A 20,492-nucleotide genomic window follows, 5' to 3' on the forward strand; every position below is an offset into this window, starting at 1 on the left:
ACATGTTGTTTCCTGTCTTGCTAATTTTGGCCATTCTAACTGGTATAAGGTGGTATCTCAATGTGGTTTTAATTTGAATCTCCCTGATGGCTAGTGATGATGATTTCAAGCTTTACTACAAAGCTGTGATCACCAAGACAGCATGGTACTGGCATAAAAACAGACACATAGACCAGTGGAACAGAGTAGAGAGCCCAGATATGAACCCTCAACTCTATGGTCAAATAATCTTCGACAAAGCAGGAAAAAATATACAGTGGAAAAAAGACAGTCTCTTCAATAAATGGTGCTGGAAAAACTGGACAGCTATATGTAGAAGAATGAAACTCGACCATTCTCTTACACCGTACACAAAGATAAACTCAAAATGGATAAAAGACCTCAACATGAGACAGGAATCCATCAGAATCCTGGAGGAGAACATAGGCAGTAACCTCTTCAATATCAGCCACAGCCACTTCTTTCAAGATATGTCTCCAAAGGCAAAGGAAACAAAAGTGAAGATGAACTTTTGGGACTTCATCAAGATCAAAAGCTTCTGCACAGCAAAGGAAACAGTCAACAAAACAAAGAGGCAACCCACGGAATGGGAGAAGATATTTGCAAATGACAGTACAGACAAAAGTTTGATATCCAGGATCTATAAAGAACTCCTCAAACTCAACACACACAAAACAGACAATCATATTAAAAAATGGGCAGAAGATATGAACAGATACTTCTCCAATGAAGACATACAAATGGCTATCAGACACATGAAAAAATGTTCATCATCACTAGCCATCAGGGAGATTCAAATAAATAAAATCTTTTAAAAAAATAAATAAAAATAACAGAGCACTTTTAAAACATTTCACAATCGTTCCTTCAGATCTAATATTTTTTAAGATTTTATTTATTTATTTGACGGAGAGAGAGAGAGATTACAAGTAGGCAGAGAAGCAGGCAGAGAGAGAGGGGAAAGCAGGCTCCCTGGTGAGCAGAGAGCTGGATGCAGGGCTCGATCCCAGGACCCTGAGACCATGACCTGAGCTGAAGGCAGAGGCCTAACGTTCTGAGCCACCCAGGTGCCCCAGACCTAATTTTTTTAAAAAATAAATTTATTTATTTATTTATTTATTTATTTATTTATTTATTTATTTATTTTAGAGAGAGAGAGCATGCATGAGTCAGAGGAGGGGTAAGGGGACAGGCAGAGAGAGAGAGAGAGAGAGAGAGAGAAGCAGACTCCCCGCTGAGCACAGAGCCTGACATGGGGCGTGATCTCACAGCCCTAAGATCATGACCTGAGCCAAAATCAAGAGTTGGACGCTGAACCAACTGAGCCACCCAGGTGCCCCTGTAACCTAATCTTTTGAGAAATAATGGAATATATGCTTAGCATACTGCAAGCTTATTATACAAGGAAACAGAAGTCTAACTGTGGATTAGATCATTTTAGCCTTGCCCTGTAAAATTAAAATAATTTAGTCATAGTTTTACTGGATTTGGAGGCTGAGAAATTTAATATGATATTTTAGATCCAAATTTAATGAAATCAAATGTGTTAGAAACAAAGCAAGGTGGGCTCTTAAGTTAAATGAGGCTTGAGCTGTACTGGAGAAGACACAGCATTTGGAGATATACTGTGTGCGTGTGTGTGTGTGTGTGTGTGTGTGTGTGTGTGTGTGTATTCAACATGAGCCTATTATGTTGCAAAAAACAAAACAAAACAAAACAAAAACACCATGCAAACAGACATGGTATTAAAATACTTGTGTACAGAAGAGGGGAGGTAATCGGTTCATTGTATTCTGCATAGCCAGACCACATCTGGAGTATTGAATTCCTTTCTGGGTATTGACCACATGAAACATGCCAAGTCAGGGTAAATAGGAAAAGGGTCTGGAAACCTAATCACATGAGGGGATGTTTGGATTGGAAAGGAGAATAACAGGGAGGCATTTCAAATATCTGAATAGTAGTCAAATAAAACAGGGAAAAAATTATCCTCTGCAGTTCCATAGCAAGGAAAAAGCACTTGAGGAAGCATTGGGAACCTGAGGTCCAGTGTTGGCCTTGCAGACCCTTGCTGTGTGCCTGTGGATAGTCACATGGTGCTCTGAGCCTCAGTTTCCAAACCAGAAAAGGGGAGAAGAATCTTCTAACAGATAAAGCCATTCTTAAACAGAATGGTGCCTGCCAAGGTGTGTCCTTTGCTGCTGAAGTAGGTAAGCAGGAGTGAGAGGCCTCTCTCTCTCAAGGATTGGCAGGAAGGATTTCCATATGGAAGGAAGCTGGATTCCCTATCACTTCAGACTGTACATGCGAAGGGATCAGGTTATCTACAGACTCATGGTGCACAGCAGGTAGCTGAATATGTTTTATTAGATGGATAGAAGGAAGACTACTAAGATTCTATAATTTTACGATTCTTCTCTAGATGGCAGGGACATTTGAGTGTTCTATACAGTATATAATACCTTAATAAATTATACATAATTATAATCATATCCTTCTTTACCTTGAGATTTAGAGGCATGAAAATATTTTTCAATGCAGTGCTCTTTAAAATAACTTTGGTGAATGGTTATGTTCCACAAAAACACTGCATACATTGGGATGGGAATTTAAAAAAATAACCTACATGTTAGAAGCCCACTGATAATGTCTTTAACCAGAATTGGGAGAAGCATTCTGGACAGCCTTCCTGTGTGGCCAGAACCTAGAGTCAAAGCCACCTAGTGATAATTTATTACTAGTGATTTTCTAGGATTAAGCAGTGTTAGGACCCTCTGTCATCTGTCATAATCTTATCTATTAGACACAGCCACCAAGAGATACTTTGTACTCCCTTTGGCTTAGAATGTCTCCTATGCTGATGCAGAGCCTCTATGATTGTACTGCTTGGCTGATGCTTTGATGTTAGACATGAGGACCCAAGAGCAATTGGTAACATTAATCAAGGAGGTTAATGTACAAGTGGTTACACATGTAGATTCTAGAGCCTTACTTCCTTTATTCAAATCCCATATAAGAGAAAGCAAGTTATTGGAACTCTCTGTGCCTCAGTTTAGTCTCCTCATACTTAATGTAAGGACTAAATGAAATTCTATATGTGAAACAGCTAAAAATGCCTAGCACACAACAGAAACATCAAACGTCACCGTTATTAGCTTCCTGCTGTATGTTACAGGATATCAAAAGCTCAGGGAAGTAAGACACAGAGACGCCTGCAGAAATAGGGCATAAGCCTAGGGGGCGCTCCTCAGCCCACCTGTACAGTGGAAGCCTTCCTCCAGCTGGCAGGTTCTTGAGCAGCCATCTCCGCTCAGAAGGTCCCCATCATCACACTCTTCTCCCAGGCTCCTAGAAGGTAAAAATATACATTCTCATACACATACATGTATAAAATAATTTTTCTTGTTCAGTTACTCTTATTTTAAGTTCTTAAAATTCCCAATTATTTATTAAGGAGTACAAGTTGGGGAAAAGCAGGAGTTAAAAATGTTTTTATGGAAAAAGTAGCTCGTGGCTCAGAAACCTCTAGGAGATCCACGAGGGTCCTGCTAGTGTTTCCGGTGGGCGGCATTAAGATAGAAAACGCCTACCAGCCCTATGATGAGTGAAGTCTTAGAAACGGTTGGTTTGGTGAGGAGGAAACCTGCTGGTCTATATATGGTTCTGTTTTCTATTCATTTTTACCTGATAATTTTTTTTAAGATTTTATTTATTTATTTGACAGAGAGAAACACAGCAAGAGAGGGAACACAAGGAGGGGAAGTGAGAGAGGGAGAAGAAGCAGGTTTCCTGCCGAGGAGGGAGCCTGATTCGGGGCTCGATCCCTGGACGCTGGGATCATGGCCTGAGCCGAAGGCAGACACTTAACCAACTGAGGCACCCACGCGCCGCTTTACCTGATATTTCTTTATGTTTTCATTGTTTTCTTCTATCTATGTGCAGTTGTTGTTAAACTTAGGATTTTGTAGAACTGAAAGCTCCTGTTCTGTATACCAAGAGACTCAGCACCCTGAGTGCTGCCAGGTCAGCCAGGGCAAAGCTGAGGCTCCGTCTTGGTCCTCATTCCCTACTACTACCACCTGGTGGCAGCTATCATGTATTGCAGGGAGACCTGAATACTGGGAGAAGAAAAATGTCATTGTTTTGTTTCGAACCTGGAACACTGACACAGCTGATGACTAATTTGGATCGGGGTGGGAGAGTTAGTTTAGACTGAGGGCTGCAAGAATCATACCATGAGAACAAAAAGGATAACACAAATGTGGCCATTGTAAAATGGATTGAGGGTTGGAGTGCCTGGGTGGCTCAGTTGCCTGTGCATCTGCTTCTTGATTTTTGGCTCAGGGCCTGCTCTCTGGGTCCTGGAGTCTAGCCCTGGGTCCTGGATTGGGCTTTGTGCTCAGCGGGGAGTCTGCTGGAGATTCTCTCCCTCTTCCTTTCCCTCTGACTCTCCCCTCCACTCTCTCTCTCTCTCTTACTCACCCACTCTCTCAAATAAATAAATCTTTTTAAAAAAAAGGATTGAGGGGGTACCATTTTTTTCTTTTTGACTTTGCACCATGTCCACAACAGACACATATTTTAACTCAAGTAGATAAACGGTGCTGGTATGCTAATGTGTTTTCAGACCCAGGACATGACTAACTGTTGTTTAAAGGACACCTCCTCACGAGGACAGAGTAAAGACTAAGTAATTAGATATGAGGATGCTTTAAACGGAACTAAAATCATGCTATAAATGCAATTATATAATGATATTTTAAATGGTAGGACGTAAATGGAGAAAAGATAACAGAGCTATGAAAAACATGATTGAAGAAATTAAGGAAACTTCAAATTCCTTTTTACTTTGAAGACAATCTCGACAGTTAATACAAGCATGTTGTATATCCTCTCATTCTCTGCTATCCAGCAGAAACAGGAGAGCCATACATAACACCTTTGATTTTCTAGTAGTCACATTAGAAAAAACAAAAAGTAGAATTAGTTTTGATACCACATTTCATCTAACCCAATATATCCAAAATACTGCCATTTCAGTAAATAATCAGTATAAAAATTCTTAAATTTTTTTTAAATTTTTTTATTGATTTGTTAGAGAGAGAGAGACAGAGCACGAGCACAGGCAGACAGAGTGGCAGGCTAGAGGCAGAGGGAGAAGCAGGCTCCCTGCCGAGCAAGGAGCCTGATGTGGGACTCGATCCCAGGATGCTGGGATCATGACCTGAGCCGAAGGCAGCCGCTTAACCAACTGAGCCACCCAGGCGTCCCTGTAATCAGTATAAAAACTCTTAATGAGGGGGAGGAGTCAAGATGGCGGAGAAGTAGCAGGCTGAGACTACTTCGGGTAGCGGGAGATCAGCTAAATAGCTTATCTAAAGATTGCAAACACCTACAAATCCAATGGGAGATTGAAGAGAAGAAGAACAGCAATTACAAAAACAGAAAATCAACCACTTTCTGCAAGGTAGGACTGGCGGAAAAGTGAATCCAAAGCGACGGGAAGATAGACCGCGGGGGGAGGGGCCGGCTCCCGGCGAGCGGCGGAGCAACGGAGCAAAATCAGGACTTTTAAAAGTCTGTTCCGCTGAGGGACATCGCTCCAGAGGCTTAACTGGGGTGAAGCCAGGCAGGGTCAGCGCGGCCTCAGCTCCCGCAGGGTCGCAGAAGGATCGGGGGTGTCTGAGTGTCGCAGAGCTTACCGGTATTAGAACGGGGAAGCCGGCTACAGAGACAGAGCCGAGGAGTGACTCTCAGCTCGGGGTTGCCTTGAACCGGTCGCAGGCTTGGTCAGCTCGGAGCGCGGCCGGAGGCCAGGGTGGCGGGAGTCATTGGGCGCTGTTCTCTGAGGGCGCACTGAGGAGTGGGGCCCCGGGCTCTTGGCTCCCCCGGGCCGGAGACCTGGAGGCCGCCATCTTCATTCCCGCCCTCCGGACTCTACGGAAAGCGCTCAGGGAACAAAAGCTCCCGAAAGCAAACCCAGCAAACCCGAGCAGATTACTCAGCACGGCCCCGGGTAAGGGCGGTGCAACTCCGCCTGGGGCAAAGACGCTTGAGAATCACTACAACAGGCCCCTCCCCCAGAAGATCAACGGGAAACCCAGCCAGGACCAAGTTCACCTACCAAGGAGAGCGGCGGAATTCCAGTGGAGAAGAAAGCAAAGCATGGAACTCATGGCTTTCTCCCCATGATTTTTTAGCCTTGCAGTTAATTTAATTTTTTTTCTCTTTTTCAATTTTTTTTCTTTTTCTCTTCTTCTGCTAAATTTTTTTTAACTTTTACCGTTTTCTTTTTTTAACGTTTTTAAAATAGTTTATCTAATATATATATATATTTTTTCCTCTTTTTATATTTTTTCTTTATCGGCTTTCTTTTTTTTAATAGTTTCTTTTTTTTCTTTTCTTTTTTTTTTTCTTTCTTTCTGAACCCCTTTTTATCCCCTTTCTCCCCCCTCACAATTCGGGATCTCTTCTGATTTGGCTAAAGCATATTTTCCTGGGGTTGTTGCCACCCTTTTAGTATTTTACTTGCTCCTTCATAAACTCTTATCTGGACAAAATGACAAGGCGGAAAAATTCACAACAAAAAAAAGAACAAGAGGCAGTGCCAAAGGCTAGGGACCTAATCAATACAGACATTGGTAATATGTCAGATATAGAGTTCAGAATGACGATTCTCAAGGTTCTAGCTGGGCTTGAAAAAGGCATGGAAGATATTAAAGCAACCCTCTCGGGAGATAGAAAAGCCCTTTCTGGAGAAATAAAAGAACTAAAATCTAACCAAGTTGAAATCAAAAAAGCTATTAATGAGGTGCAATCAAAAATGGAGGCTCTCACTGCTAGGATAAATGAGGCAGAAGAAAGAATTAGCGATATAGAAGACCAAATGACAGAGAATAAAGAAGCTGAGCAAAAGAGGGACAAACAGCTACTGGACCACGAGGGGAGAATTCGAGAGATAAGTGACACCATAAGACGAAACAACATTAGAATAATTGGGATTCCAGAAGAAGAGGAAACAGAGAGGGGAGCAGAAGGTATATTGGAGAGAATTATTGGAGAGAATTTCCCCACTATGGCAAAGGGAACAAGCATCAAAATTCAGGAGGTTCAGAGAACCCCCCTGAAAATCAATAAGAATAGGTCCACACCCCGTCACCTAATAGTAAAATTTACAAGTCTTAGTGACAAAGAAAAGATCCTGAAGGCAGCCCGGGAAAAGAAGTCTGTAACGTACAATGGTAAAAATATTAGATTGGCATCAGACTTATCCACAGAGACCTGGCAGGCCAGAAAAAGCTGGCATGATATATTCAGAGTACTAAATGAGAAAAACATGCAGCCAAGAATACTATATCCAGCTAGGCTATCATTGAAAATAGAAGGAGAGATTAAAAGCTTCCAGGACAAACAAAAACTGAAAGAATTTGCAAATACCAAACCAGCTCTACAGGAAATATTGAAAGGGGTCCTCTAAGCAAAGAGAGACCCTCAAAGTAGTAGATCAGAAAGAAACAGAGACAATATACAATAACAGTCACCTTACAGGCAATACGATGGCACTAAATTCATATCTCTCAATACTTACCCTGAATGTGAATGGGCTAAATGCCCCAATCAAAAGACACAGGGTATCAGAATGGATAAAAAAACAAAACCCACCTATATGTTGCCTACAAGAAACTCATCTTTAACCCAAAGACACCTCCAGGTTTAAAGTGAGGGGGTGGAAAAGAATTTACCATGCTAATGGACATCAGAAGAAAGCAGGAGTGGCAATCCTTATATCAGATCAATTAGATTTTAAGCCAAAGACTATAATAAGAGATGAGGAAGGACACTATATCATACTCAAAGGAACTGTCCAACAAGAAGATCTAACAATTTTAAATATCTATGCCCCTAACGTGGGAGCAGCCAACTATATAAACCAATTAATAACAAAATCAAAGAAACACATCGACAAGAATACAATAATAGTAGGGGACTTGAACACTCCCCTCACTGAAATGGACAGATCATCCAAGCAAAAGATCAACAAGGAAATCAAGGCCTTAAATGACACACTGGACCAGATGGACATCACAGATATATTCAGAACATTTCATCCCAAAGCAACAGAATACACATTCTTCTCTAGTGCACATGGAACATTCTCCAGAATAGATCACATTCTTGGTCCTAAATCAAGTCTCAACCGGTATCAAAAGATTGGGATCATTCCCTGCCTATTTTCAGACCACAATGCTCTAAAGCTAGAACTCAATAACAAGAGGAAATTCGGAAAGAACCCAAATACATGGAGACTAAACAGCATCCTTCTAAAGAATGAATGGGTCAACCAGGAAATTAAAGAAGAATTGAAAAAATTTATGGAAACAAATGATAATGAAAACACAACGGTTCAGAATCTGTGGGACACAACAAAGGCAGTCCTGAGAGGAAAATATATAGCGGTACAAGCCTTTCTCAAGAAACAAGAAAGGTCTCAGGTACACAACCTAACCCTACACCTAAAGGAGGTGGAGAAAGAACAAGAAAGAAACCCTAAACCCAGCAGGAGAAGAGAAATCATAAAGATCAGAGCAGAAATCAATGAAATAGAAACCAAAAAAACAATAGAACAAATCAACGAAACGAGGAGCTGGTTCTTTGAAAGAATTAATAAGATTGATAAACCCCTGGCCAGACTTATCAAAAAGAAAAGAGAAAGGACCCAAATAAATAAAATCATGAATGAAAGAGGAGAGATCACAACGAACACCAAAGAAATACAGACAATTATAAGAACATACTATGAGCAACTCTACGCCAACAAATTTGACAATCTGGAAGAAATGGATGCATTCCTAGAGACATATAAACTACCACAACTGAACCAGGAAGAAATAGAAAGCCTGAACAGACCCATAACCAGTAAGGAGATTGAAACAGTCATCAAAAATCTCCAAACAAACAAAAGCCCAGGGCCAGATGGCATCCCGGGGGAATTCTACCAAACATTTAAAGAAGAACTAATTCCTATTCTCCTGAAACTGTTCCAAAAAGTAGAAATAGAAGGAAAACTTCCAAACTCATTTTATGAGGCCAGCATCACCTTGATCCCAAAACCAGACAAGGATCCCAACAAAAAAGAGAACTACAGACCAATATCCTTGATGAACACAGATGCAAAAATTCTCACCAAAATACTAGCCAGTAGGATTCAACAGTACATTAAAAGGATTATTCACCACGACCAAGTGGGATTTATTCCAGGGCTGCAAGGTTGGTTCAACATCCGCAAATCAATCAATGTGATACAACGCATTAATAAAAGAAAGAACAAGAACCATATGATACTCTCCATAGATGCTGAAAAAGCATTTGACAAAGTACAGCATCCCTTCCTGATCAAAACTCTTCAAAGTGTAGGGATAGAGGGCACATACCTCAATATTCTCAAAGCCATCTATGAAAAACCCACCGCAAATATCATTCTCAATGGAGAAAAACTGAAAGCTTTTCCGCTAAGGTCAGGAACACGGCAGGGATGTCCGTTATCACCACTGCTATTCAACATAGTACTAGAAGTCCTAGCCTCAGCAATCAGACAACAAAAGGAAATTAAAGGCATCCAAATCGGCAAAGAAGAAGTCAAACTATCACTCTTTGCAGATGATATGATACTATATGTGGAAAACCCAAAAGACTCCACTCCAAAACTGCTAGAACTTGTACAGGAATTCAGTAAAGTGTCAGGATATAAAATCAATGCACAGAAATCAGTTGCATTTCTCTACACCAACAACAAGACAGAAGAAAGAGAAATTAAAGAGTCCATCCCATTTACAATTGCACCCAAAACTATAAGATACCTAGGAATAAACCTAACCAAAGAGACTAAGAATCTATACTCAGAAAACGATAAAGTACTCATGAAAGAAATTGAGGAAGACACAAAGAAATGGAAAAATGTTCCATGCTCCTGGATTGGAAGAATAAATATTGTGAAAATGTCTATGCTACCTAAAGCAATCTACACATTTAATGCAATTCCTATCAAAGTACCATCCATTTTTTTCAAAGAAATGGAACAAATAATCCTAAAATGTATATGGAACCAGAAAAGACCTCGAATAGCCAAAGGAATATTGAAAAAGAAAGCCAAAGTCGGTGGCATCACAATTCCGGACTTCAAACTCTATTACAAAGCTGTCATCATCAAGACAGCATGGTACTGGCACAAAAACAGACACATAGATCAATGGAACAGAATAGAGAGCCCAGAAATAGACCCTCAACTCTATGGTCAACTCATCTTCGACAAAGCAGGAGAGAATGTCCAATGGAACAAAGAGAGCCTCTTCAATAAATGGTGTTGGGAAAATTGGACAGCCACATGCAGAAAAATGAAATTGGATCATTTCCTTACACCACACACGAAAATAGACTCAAAATGGATGAAGGATCTCAATGTGAGAAAGGAATCCATCAAAATCCTCGAGGAGAACACAGGCAGCAACCTCTTCGTCCTCAGCCACAGCAACATCTTCCTTGGAACATCACCAAAGGCAAGGGAAGCAAGGGCAAAAATGAACTTTTGGGATTTTATCAAGATCAAAAGCTTTTGCACAGCAAAGGAAACAGTGAACAAAACCAAAAGACAACTGACAGAATGGGAGAAGATATTTGCAAATGACATATCAGATAAAGGGCTAGTGTCCAAAATCTATAAAGAACTTAGCAAACTCAACACCCAAAGAACAAATAATCCAATCAAGAAATGGGCAGAGGACATGAACAGACATTTCTGCAAAGAAGACATCCAGATGGCCAACAGACACATGAAAAAGTGCTCCATATCACTCGGCATCAGGGAAATACAAATCAAAACCACCATGAGATATCATCTCACACCAGTCAGAATGGCTAAAATTAACAAGTCAGGAAATGACAGATGCTGGCGAGGATGCGGAGAAAGGGGAACCCTCCTACACTGTTGGTGGGAATGCAAGCTGGTGCAACCACTCTGGAAAACAGCATGGAGGTTCCTCAAAATGTTGAAAATAGAACTACCCTATGACCCTGCAATTGCACTGCTGGGTATTTACCCTAAAGATACAAACGTAGTGATCCGAAGGGGCACGTGCACCCGAATGTTCATAGCAGCAATGTCTACAATAGCCAAACTATGGAAAGAACCTAGATGTCCATCAACAGACGAACGGATAAAGAAGATGTGGTATATATACACAATGGAATACTATGCAGCCATCAAAAGAAATGAAATCTTGCCATTTGCGACGACGTGGATGGAACTAGAGGGTATCATGCTTAGCGAAATAAGTCAATCGGAGAAAGATAACTATCATATGATCTCCCTGATATGAGGGAGAGGAGATGCAACATGGGGGGTTGAGGGGGTAGGAGAAGAGTAAATGAAACAAGATGGGATTGGGAGGGAGACAAACCATAAGTGACTCTTAATCTCACAAAACAAACTGAGGGTTGATGAGGGGAGGGGGTTGGGAGAGGGGGGTGGGGTTATGGATATTGGGGAGGGTATGTGCTATGGTGAGTGTTGTGAAGTGTGTAAACCTGGCGATTCGCAGACCTGTACCCCTGGGGTTAAAAATATATGTTTATAAAGCTGTAAAAAAAAAAAAAAAAAGAAAAAAGAAAGGATGAATACCCAACTTTTGTAGCAACATGGACGGGACTGGAAGAGATTATGCTGAGTGAAATAAGTCAAGCAGAGAGAGTCAATTATCATATGGTTTCACTTATTTGTGGAGCATAACAAATAGCATGGAGGACAAGGGGAGATGGAGAGGAGAAGGGAGTTGAGGGAAATTGGAAGGGGAGGTGAACCATGAGAGACTATGGACTCTGAAAAACGATCTGAGAATTTTGAAGGGGTGGGGGGTGGGAGGTTGGGGGCACCAGGTGGTGGGTATTGTAGAGGGCACGGATTGCATAGAGCACTGGGTGTGGTGCAAAAATAATGAATATTGTTATGCTGAAAAAAAAAAACTCTTAATGAAGCATATTGCATTCTTTCTTACGCATCCTATGTCTTCAAAATCTGCTGCGTATTTTTCATATCTGAGTTCAAACACATGACCTGCATTTGGATTCACCTACCCAAGTTGTTCCAAGTGTACTTAAAAGTTTTCTGATAACTGAATGAATTTTTTAAATTACTTAAAATGAAATAAAATTCCATTTCTTAGCTGCATTTGCCACATGGCAGAGGCTCAGCAGCACACATGTCTGAGGTGTCCCTCCTCGGACAGACTGAGATGTTCACTTCCAAACGAATGCGGCTCATAAGCTCAGGGCCTGCCCTCTCCTTGTTTTGGCAGTCTGACTGCAGGGTTCTCCAACGTGACAAAAACATCTATTAACATTAGAGTCTCAGGATGACTTCTGGGAGATCTGTGATTCCCTTAGATTGAATCTATACACTTCTCAGATTTAAAGCAGTGGGTTAAACAACTTGTGTCTCTCCTTGTGTGTATAGTGGAGGGCCTCCAGTGGTGACAAAGCTACAATTCAGAGACAACTTCTCACTGGAAGGCAGAACAAAGTGTGACTCTTTACAGAGAGGGAGGACAGACAGAAGTGTAAACGAGCGTTTGGATGAGGGATCTTGTGAGGCCCAGGAGCAAAGTAGCTGCTGCTTCAGGTGAAGCTGTTTGGAGGCACAGGAAAGAATGTATAAGAGCAAGTTGGGAAGATGGCTCTTCGCCCTGTGTGCCCCAGACCCCCAGGCAGATGTGGCGTCCGGGGGCCTCAAGGTGGCCTCCATCAGAGAACTGCTGGATGAGAGGCTACAACATAGGACAGAGTGTTTTGCTTGAGGAGGGCTCTGGCTGCGGAGTAGTGGTAACCAAGCTCCTCAAACAGCTTAGGGGGCAGGTGGCAGGCTTGGAGGCAGTCGGAGCAAGACAGCATTCTGTGCCTATGTGAGGCATCCCCCACTGAGATGGAGGAAGGGAGATGGAAAGCTGAGACTCAGTGAGGCAGAAGGTGGCAGCCAGCTAGCAAGGTCTGGGTGTTAGTAAGGTTTGGCTTATACCAAATGTTAAAGATCTTAAAGATCAAAATAAGAAGCAGTGTTTATTGATTGCTAAATGATGGGAGGGGATCCCCAGAAAGGCTACAGAAGTTTTCCTATGAGGGCCTCAGGATACCATGTCTTTTCACCTAGTCTGGGAAATTAAAAATAGGCCATCTTATTAAGATGCAGAATTAAAGACAAATCACAGTGCCTGGTCACCCAGCCTCCTACACCCCCAGCTCTATATAACTAACATATTAGGATTAATGAGCATTCAGTACAGGTGCCCATAGGGCAACTGGCGGGACATGGGAATCTTCAGTGCTAGATTTGGGAAAGTCCTAGATACACCAGAGTGAATTAGACACTTAGGCTGATATCACAAATGGGAAACAGAAAGAGGAACATGGTATGTTCAAGAAGCCAAACTAGTGATTTCATCTTTACCTTGGTGGTTTTACAGAATGGATGTAAATTACATTATAGTCAAGTCTTCCAGGGGCCAAATGAGTCAGTGAAGCTCAAAAGGCTATTCCAAACTTTCCTCAGGTCACACAGCTCCTTAGCGTAAGATGGGCCACTGATCCAGAGGGTCCCCTCACATTGTCTGTTAGCATCATCTGACAAGTCACCTTCTCCCCTATAAACTCCTTCTCTCAATCACTGCCCAGCAGATGTCCTCTGAAACCTTAAGTGCTGTCCCCTCCCCGAATCAGCCCCGATATCTCAGTCCTCTGTGGGTGAGTTCTAAGTAAAAGTGAGCTTCTCCTTAACTAAGACGTGGGTGACCTCTCAAGATCACCACCAGGTCCTAGATCTTGTTTTTTTGTTTGTTTGTTTGTTTGTTTGTTTGTTTTTGACAGAGAGAGATCACAAGTAGGCAGAGAGGCAGGCAGAGAGAGAGAGGAAGGGAAGCAGGCTCCCTGCTGAGCAGAGAGCCCGATGCGGGACTCGATCCCAAGACCCCGAGATCATGACCTGAGCCGAAGGCAGCGGCTTAACCCACTGAGCCACCCAGGCGCCCATAGATCTTGTTTAATGCTAGAATCACACAGTGCCCCCAATTTCCAGAACAAGTCAAACTAAAACTCAAGAGGAACCCTCCCGGTCTGAGCCGGGCAAGGCATTCTTGCTCACACAGTCTCAGGCACCCGATACTCACCCCGCCACCTTCCCATCTCCGCAGTAAGGCGCTCCATGGATATGGCTCAGCGGAGGCGAAGCTTCTCCCAGTTCTGTACCAGCTTCAGCTTGAACTTGGTATTGATACTTCTGCCCTGGTGTGACCTCCCTGTGGAAACCAATGAGCCATGACCACTACATCCAGAAAGTGCGATGTTGCCCTGGGTCCTTCGCAGGTGGTTTACAGGGATTTAGAAGATATTTTATGGGGAACATCAAGGTTAAACAAATGTCACATTATGTGAAACAGAGATCAGGGCACAGAGTCCTACCCAGCAGCAGAATGTTTGGAAGCATATTGGCTTCTGTGTTCCAAGTACGGTCTAGTGATTGCCCAACAAATACCGGCTGAGCTACCACCGAATTAAATAATGGTCCTGCCGAGTCTAGGAGGATGACATTTCAAGTATACCTTGATTGGGTTAAAAAAAAAAAGTCAACAAGTAACTATTGGGAAACTAGTCTTCTGTACACTTGAAGTCATCAAAGAAACTGAAGTGGAAAGCTGCGGTGTTTGGACTCAACAAGGCCCTTCCCGGGTCTGTGGATCACAGTTTTCTCATCTCTCAAGAGAATTCTTATCTTAAAGAGACAGAGTCCTTAGAGGCAAAGAAGACCTCTCCCAGAAGGAGGTGAGAACACCTTCCACCATCATTTCGAGGATGCCAGAAATCCTACAGCTAGAAATATGTTAAATTACTCCCCACCTCTAAACCTGCCAAAATGCATAGATGCCAGGAACGGAGTTTTACTGGTTGACATCAGAGATGGAAGGAGTTTATCAAACTCTCTCTAGAACCCAAGTACTCTGATCAGGTGGAGAGCATGAGAGAGTGAACATTTAAGTGAGGTCAGGGGCTCAAGAGAGCTCAAGAATTTCCAGAAGCAAATTCTCCCCTTTTCCTCTTGTCTAGTGCCTGCCCTAATTGGAAAACAATTGCCAAAGTCACGTGAGAATGGGCGTGACTTAGGGGACAAGATCTCAAAAGGTTGTTGGGACTGCCCCAAAGGCCGCTGTCACTCTCCTGCCAAGACTCTTTCTTCTTCAACAGATGCTTCAACTCAGCCACAAAGCCTCCACTCTCACTCTTAATGGTGCGAACAGCAAACGGGAAATATCACGGGGTTTCAAAAACATCTTTAAAAACCTCCGTATTGGCTTTTAGTTACTTTAATAGGAAAGACACCTAAATATTAAAGACTTCTACATTTCCACATCAGCTTTCTTTAGCTGGGAGTGCCAGATATTTCAAAAGCAAAACCAATTTCATTTCCTCATCCATTTCAACAGCTTCCCTTTTTAGGGTGGTTTCTCACACAGTCACACGTGAAAGTCTCACCCTGCAGCTGGAAATGGACTGGCTGGTAGTGTCAACATGTGTTTACCCCTTCTGTGGAGAAAACTCAGCAGCAGGTAGCCCAACCTTCAATGATCTGAATTTATAAGAGGCAGTTTGTCCCTAAGGAAAGGGAACCAAAATAAGACTCGTAAAATTGGATTTTAATCTTGAGTCTGCCATGACTAGCTCTGTTCAGTCAAATTAAGGTTAATTCTTAGTTTTCTCATCCATAAAATGGGATATTATTGACTTTAAAGGTTGTGTGTGGGTGTGTGTACACATGTGTATCTGTGTATGAGGATGTGTGTGGATATCAGGTTAGATGCCAAATGTTATAACAGCTTTCTTAGAGGAGCTCAAAACCCCATTTTTGCTTTAAAAATCTGTCCCATGATCTCGCTTTTCATTTGCATTAGCTTTGTGTCCATTCAATGTCTTCTAGTTCTGGGTGAAAGAGCAAATAGGAAAAGGAAAATGTAGTAAAAGCTCAAAGTGAACAATGCCCTCTACTTTGGTGTAGCTGTGGTAGACTGCAAAATGGCCACAGTTCCTTCTTCCCAGGTTCACGCCCCTCTGCACTGTGACTTTACTGTTCCTCCCATCAAGAGATAGAGCCCATTTTGCCACCTCTTGAATCTGGAATTAGCTGTGTGAGTTGCTTTGGCCAGAGGGACATTATCGTGAGTAATGTCTAAGCGTGTGGGGGGCTTGCCCTCTCTGCTGCTAGAGCCCTCCCACCACCACAAGAACAAGCCCACACAAAGCCTACCAGGGAATGAGAGGTCATAGGGAAAGAGGCCTTCATCTACCTGGCCACTCCAGCCCCTAGTATGCATACGAGCTTGTCTCAGACCATCTACCATGCCAGTCCTGATGAGAGCCAACCCATAGAATCATGAAAAACAGTGTTTGCTGGTTTAACCCACTTTGTTCTGTGATTATTTCCAATGCAGCAAAAACTAATATAACACTTCCAATACAACTTTCATTTTACCCCCGAGTCTCTGAGGAAAATGACAAGGCAGGGGTAATTTGCCTTTGGAGATATTAACCTCCCACTTTAGACCTTGAACTCTTCTGAGCCAATGACCCTACCTTAGTCTGTGTCCCCACCACTGAGCACACAGTACCAGGAACATGGCAGAACTCACTAAGCATAGAAGGAATAGAAGAAAGAGGAAGAGGGGATTTGGAAGAGAGAGAGAGAAAGAGGGAGGAGGAAGAGAGGGATACATGAAACACAAATCAGAAATGAGTCTTGAAATGAAGCAGGATCTGGAGGAACCTTGGCTTCCTTGCTTAGCTATGGAAGAGTTGACTACAGTCCTCAAATGTTAGTGGAGCAGTGGCACATTATCCAAAAGTTACAACAAGGAAGCAGAAATTCAACTGTGTCACCAGATAGAAGTTGACTCTGATCAACTTATTTGTGGCTAATACTCTCAGTACAGCAGAAGCTCCTAGTATAAGAACCTCCTTTTTCCATAATCCTAATGATGGCAATATTAATCAGACCACCTACTTGCCCCTTTCTGGGAAATATTTTTCTTCATCTCAGATATGCCACTTTAGAATAAAATCTTCTCTGAGATTCCGAATATTTCTCCAACTAAAGGCAGGTCAGAATGGAAAAAAGTGGGGGAAAAGGGAAGCAAAACCCATTCCCAAAGCCCCAAGAAGCCCCAGGGTTTAAAAAGCCCTTCTGCCCAACTCACACATCTGTGAACTTCCTGTGAGGATCTGTCACCACCATGGGCAAGCCACTGGCAAATGGCGGCTCACGGAGAACCTGGTACTTCACAGGCCTGCAGCCAGAGCACAAGGGACTGTGGGGCTGGGAAGTCAGCAGAGCTGCATCGATTTCCATCCGCTCATCAAAGGTGTAGACTTTCACCCCCGAGACCTTCCCATCAACATGCAGTTTGATGGTGAGTGGGGTGTCACAGAAAGTGTCTAAGGGGCCCAGATGCACAGAATCCTGGTGTTCCAGCAAGATCTCTGTATCAAAGAGTGCCTGCGAGGAGTCCATGGAGAGGTAGGTGACCCAAAGGGTAAGGGTATCAGCTTGGACCGGATGCTGGAAGAGCAACTCCAGGCTACAGCCTTCCGCAGGGCAGGGGACCGTCATGTTCATATGGTACAGATGGAGCTCAGGACTCCAGGCCTGCAAGCTCGGTTCACAGGGCTGGTCCACGTCTGGAGGCCCTGAGGGAGATGAACAGAAAGACAGACGTGTTAGGAACTGCCCTGAGGTCTGAAAAGGAGTAGCTCTTATGAGCAACCAGAAAGAAGAACGAGGAAGGAGCTTTGAGCTAATGCCTACAGAAGCTGGTCAACTGAATGGGTTAGCTCTTAAGTACTAGAGAGGACAAAGGTGTAACGATGTAAAAACATTCTGTCTTGCTCCATAGCCCCTCCACATGATGCCTTTCATAAGAGGAGTCTAGCAAGGCATCAGGGATAGAGCAGCCCAGACCCCTGGTGGAAACATGAGGCTGATGCGGAAAAGGCAAGTCATGTCCTTCAAGAGTCCTTGAGCAGAGGAGAATTATTTGTACTTAGTTTATTCATAATTTAGGACAAAACACTACTTCTGAAAGCCTGTTTTACTTATGAATAAGACCAATGTTTGTTTTGGTGTGTCATTATATTCTATTTAACTAGGCTCCTCAGAAAACTTTTTCATTCCCTAAGATCACACCTTAGCAGCCCTTCCAACTGATTGCTATCCAAATTTTAAAACCACATGTTGAATTTTCCCTTTTAGTTCAGGTATGTGTGAGCAGTTATGTCACTCATGGAAGTATTTGGAAGTATTTGGTCACACATGGAAGAAATTGCAGGCAGGAAATAGAAGTATGTATTCTTGAATGGGGAAAAATGGCGATGTGGTAGCTAAGTAAAAATGAGATGGTAGAAAGTCAAATATTGGAACTGTACTAAGGTCAGTTCTATGAAAAAATCATCTACCAGGTTGTTTTTCTTCCATATCACATAAGGGGAAATTAAGAAGAAAAGTGCTAAGTTAGGAATCAGCAGAGTGATACTCTAATTGGTGCTGTGCCCTTAGCTGTGTGACCGTGGCAAGTCTTTATGAAGCCTCGATTTCCTAATTTATGAAATAAGCACTATTTAGCCCCTGGCCTACTAGGATAGTGTAGAAGAGCCATACGGTGTTCCCTAGAAACACAAATAGAATTATTTAGTCTTCAGAATTTGGAAAATAAAGAATATTTCAAAGCCCAGAGGAAACAAGTTCAAATGTATGTGTGTGTATATGTGTGTGTGTGTATGTGTTACATCTCACAGATCTTACCATCTTTTGCCTCTATTGTGAATCCATTCATTCATTTATTCATCTATTCAACAAAAATTGACTGTGTACCTCTTTCACACCTAGCACTGATGTGGGTATTGGATATAGAGTGGCAAACAAGAAAGATAAAAGATAAAAGATAAAAGCCCTCCTAATCCTTATGGTAGGTTGATAAATACAAAACTAAATTGATAAAGTGGTAATGGTATCTTTGAAGAAAAACAAAGAAGGATAAAAGACTAGAGAATAAAGGGGTAGGACCAGGGTCTCTTTTAGATTACGAAGCCAAGGAGATTCTCTCCAGAAAGATGACATTTAAGTAGGAAATGTGTCTGGTTCAATTTCCTATTCCGCATAGCATTTTAGAAAGTGGTTGGTATTCATGAAGTGTCATTAAATATATTTAGATCATATCTGCAGATACATGTGTTTGTGCACTCTGCTGGGGATTCAATCACTTTCGTTGTGTATATTTTAAATATGACTTGGGTCTCCATCTTTTCAAAGCAAAGGAAGGCCAGTATTTCTTAGCAGTATTTTCCAATAGCCATCCCCCAAAAACCAGCAGAGTAAAAGCCCTTGGAAGCCACCCCAACACCAGTGTTGTCTCAGAAAGTTTTTATTATGATCTCACGTTAAGACATGAACTGGAGGCCTTCAAAGTTGACCTGGTTTGCCTCAAGACACATTTAGAACCCAGAACTTATTCCTTTCACCTCCACAATATAACTTTAAATTTTGCCAAGAATTAAAAAGAGAGAAGTGCAGGGCCAGGGAGTTGAATGGGCATTAGACCACTGGCACAGGACAATTTGTTTGCCACAGAGATGGCCTTTTATGAAAAGCCAATCTCTACATGAGTCCAGCACAATACCAATGTGAGTTTTATAGTCACTTTCCATTCTTCCTTGAAAACTCTCATTTGAAAAAAGTTCCATAAGGTCAATCAAAATCAAGTACATTGTCTCCCTCCCAATTTCTCCTGGAGGCTCCTGCCATTTGAGTAACTAGGAACTCAAGGAGACATTTCACAGATGCTGTTGACTCTAAAACCAATGTCCTTCTTTTTTTTTTTTTTTTTGGTCAGAGTCAAGACAGCAAACCAGCTCAAGTAGGACTGTGTCCAACTCATCTTACTAAGTAGTTTTTAGGATCTTAAGGAATACAAGAGAAGGAAAAAGATGATAACTAGGTAAACAATGAAGATGGCGGTCATAGAAGACACTAAGCCATTCAACAGAAGTTGTTAAAACTCATCAACAACATTTTTCGGATTGAACTGTGATAACATTCATGCTTTAATTTGTCCTAGAGGCCTTGATATAATATGTGAGTGAGTACTAACTGAGAAGTCGGGTGAGGACCAGGAAAAGGGACAGCTAAAAACATTTGCCCCTCCTAGAGCCTAACTAAGATCACATCCAAAGCACAACCAGTACCAGGGATTAATAGACTCATAAAATAACATAGATGAGAACGATCAGTTTGGAACACCTAGTCCACCCCACCCCCACCCAGACCAGCTTGGGCTGTACATCAATGTTCCTTGCAATGTGTTCTCTATTACTCTCCTGATAGAGATCAGCTTACACTGTTATGTGGCAAGGCT

At 42.2% G+C, this 20,492-nt stretch overlaps 1 protein-coding gene across 1 annotated transcript in view; it reads right to left on the reverse strand.

The window, feature by feature from the left end:
- The window catches only part of PAPPA2 (pappalysin 2), a 302,814-nt gene that overhangs the window by 134,125 nt on the left and 148,197 nt on the right, over positions 1–20,492 (reverse strand). The window contains exons 7-9 of the mRNA XM_047705709.1: positions 17,283–17,772; positions 14,208–14,336; positions 3,257–3,348 (exon numbers count right to left, since the gene is read on the reverse strand). Of these exons, the coding sequence (XP_047561665.1) occupies positions 3,257–3,348; positions 14,208–14,336; positions 17,283–17,772 (711 nt within the window). The remainder of the gene's footprint in view (positions 1–3,256; positions 3,349–14,207; positions 14,337–17,282; positions 17,773–20,492) is intronic.

This window comes from Lutra lutra, chromosome 15 (genome assembly GCF_902655055.1).
Source record: "Lutra lutra chromosome 15, mLutLut1.2, whole genome shotgun sequence".
In the NCBI taxonomy this organism is placed as follows: domain Eukaryota; kingdom Metazoa; phylum Chordata; class Mammalia; order Carnivora; family Mustelidae; genus Lutra; species Lutra lutra.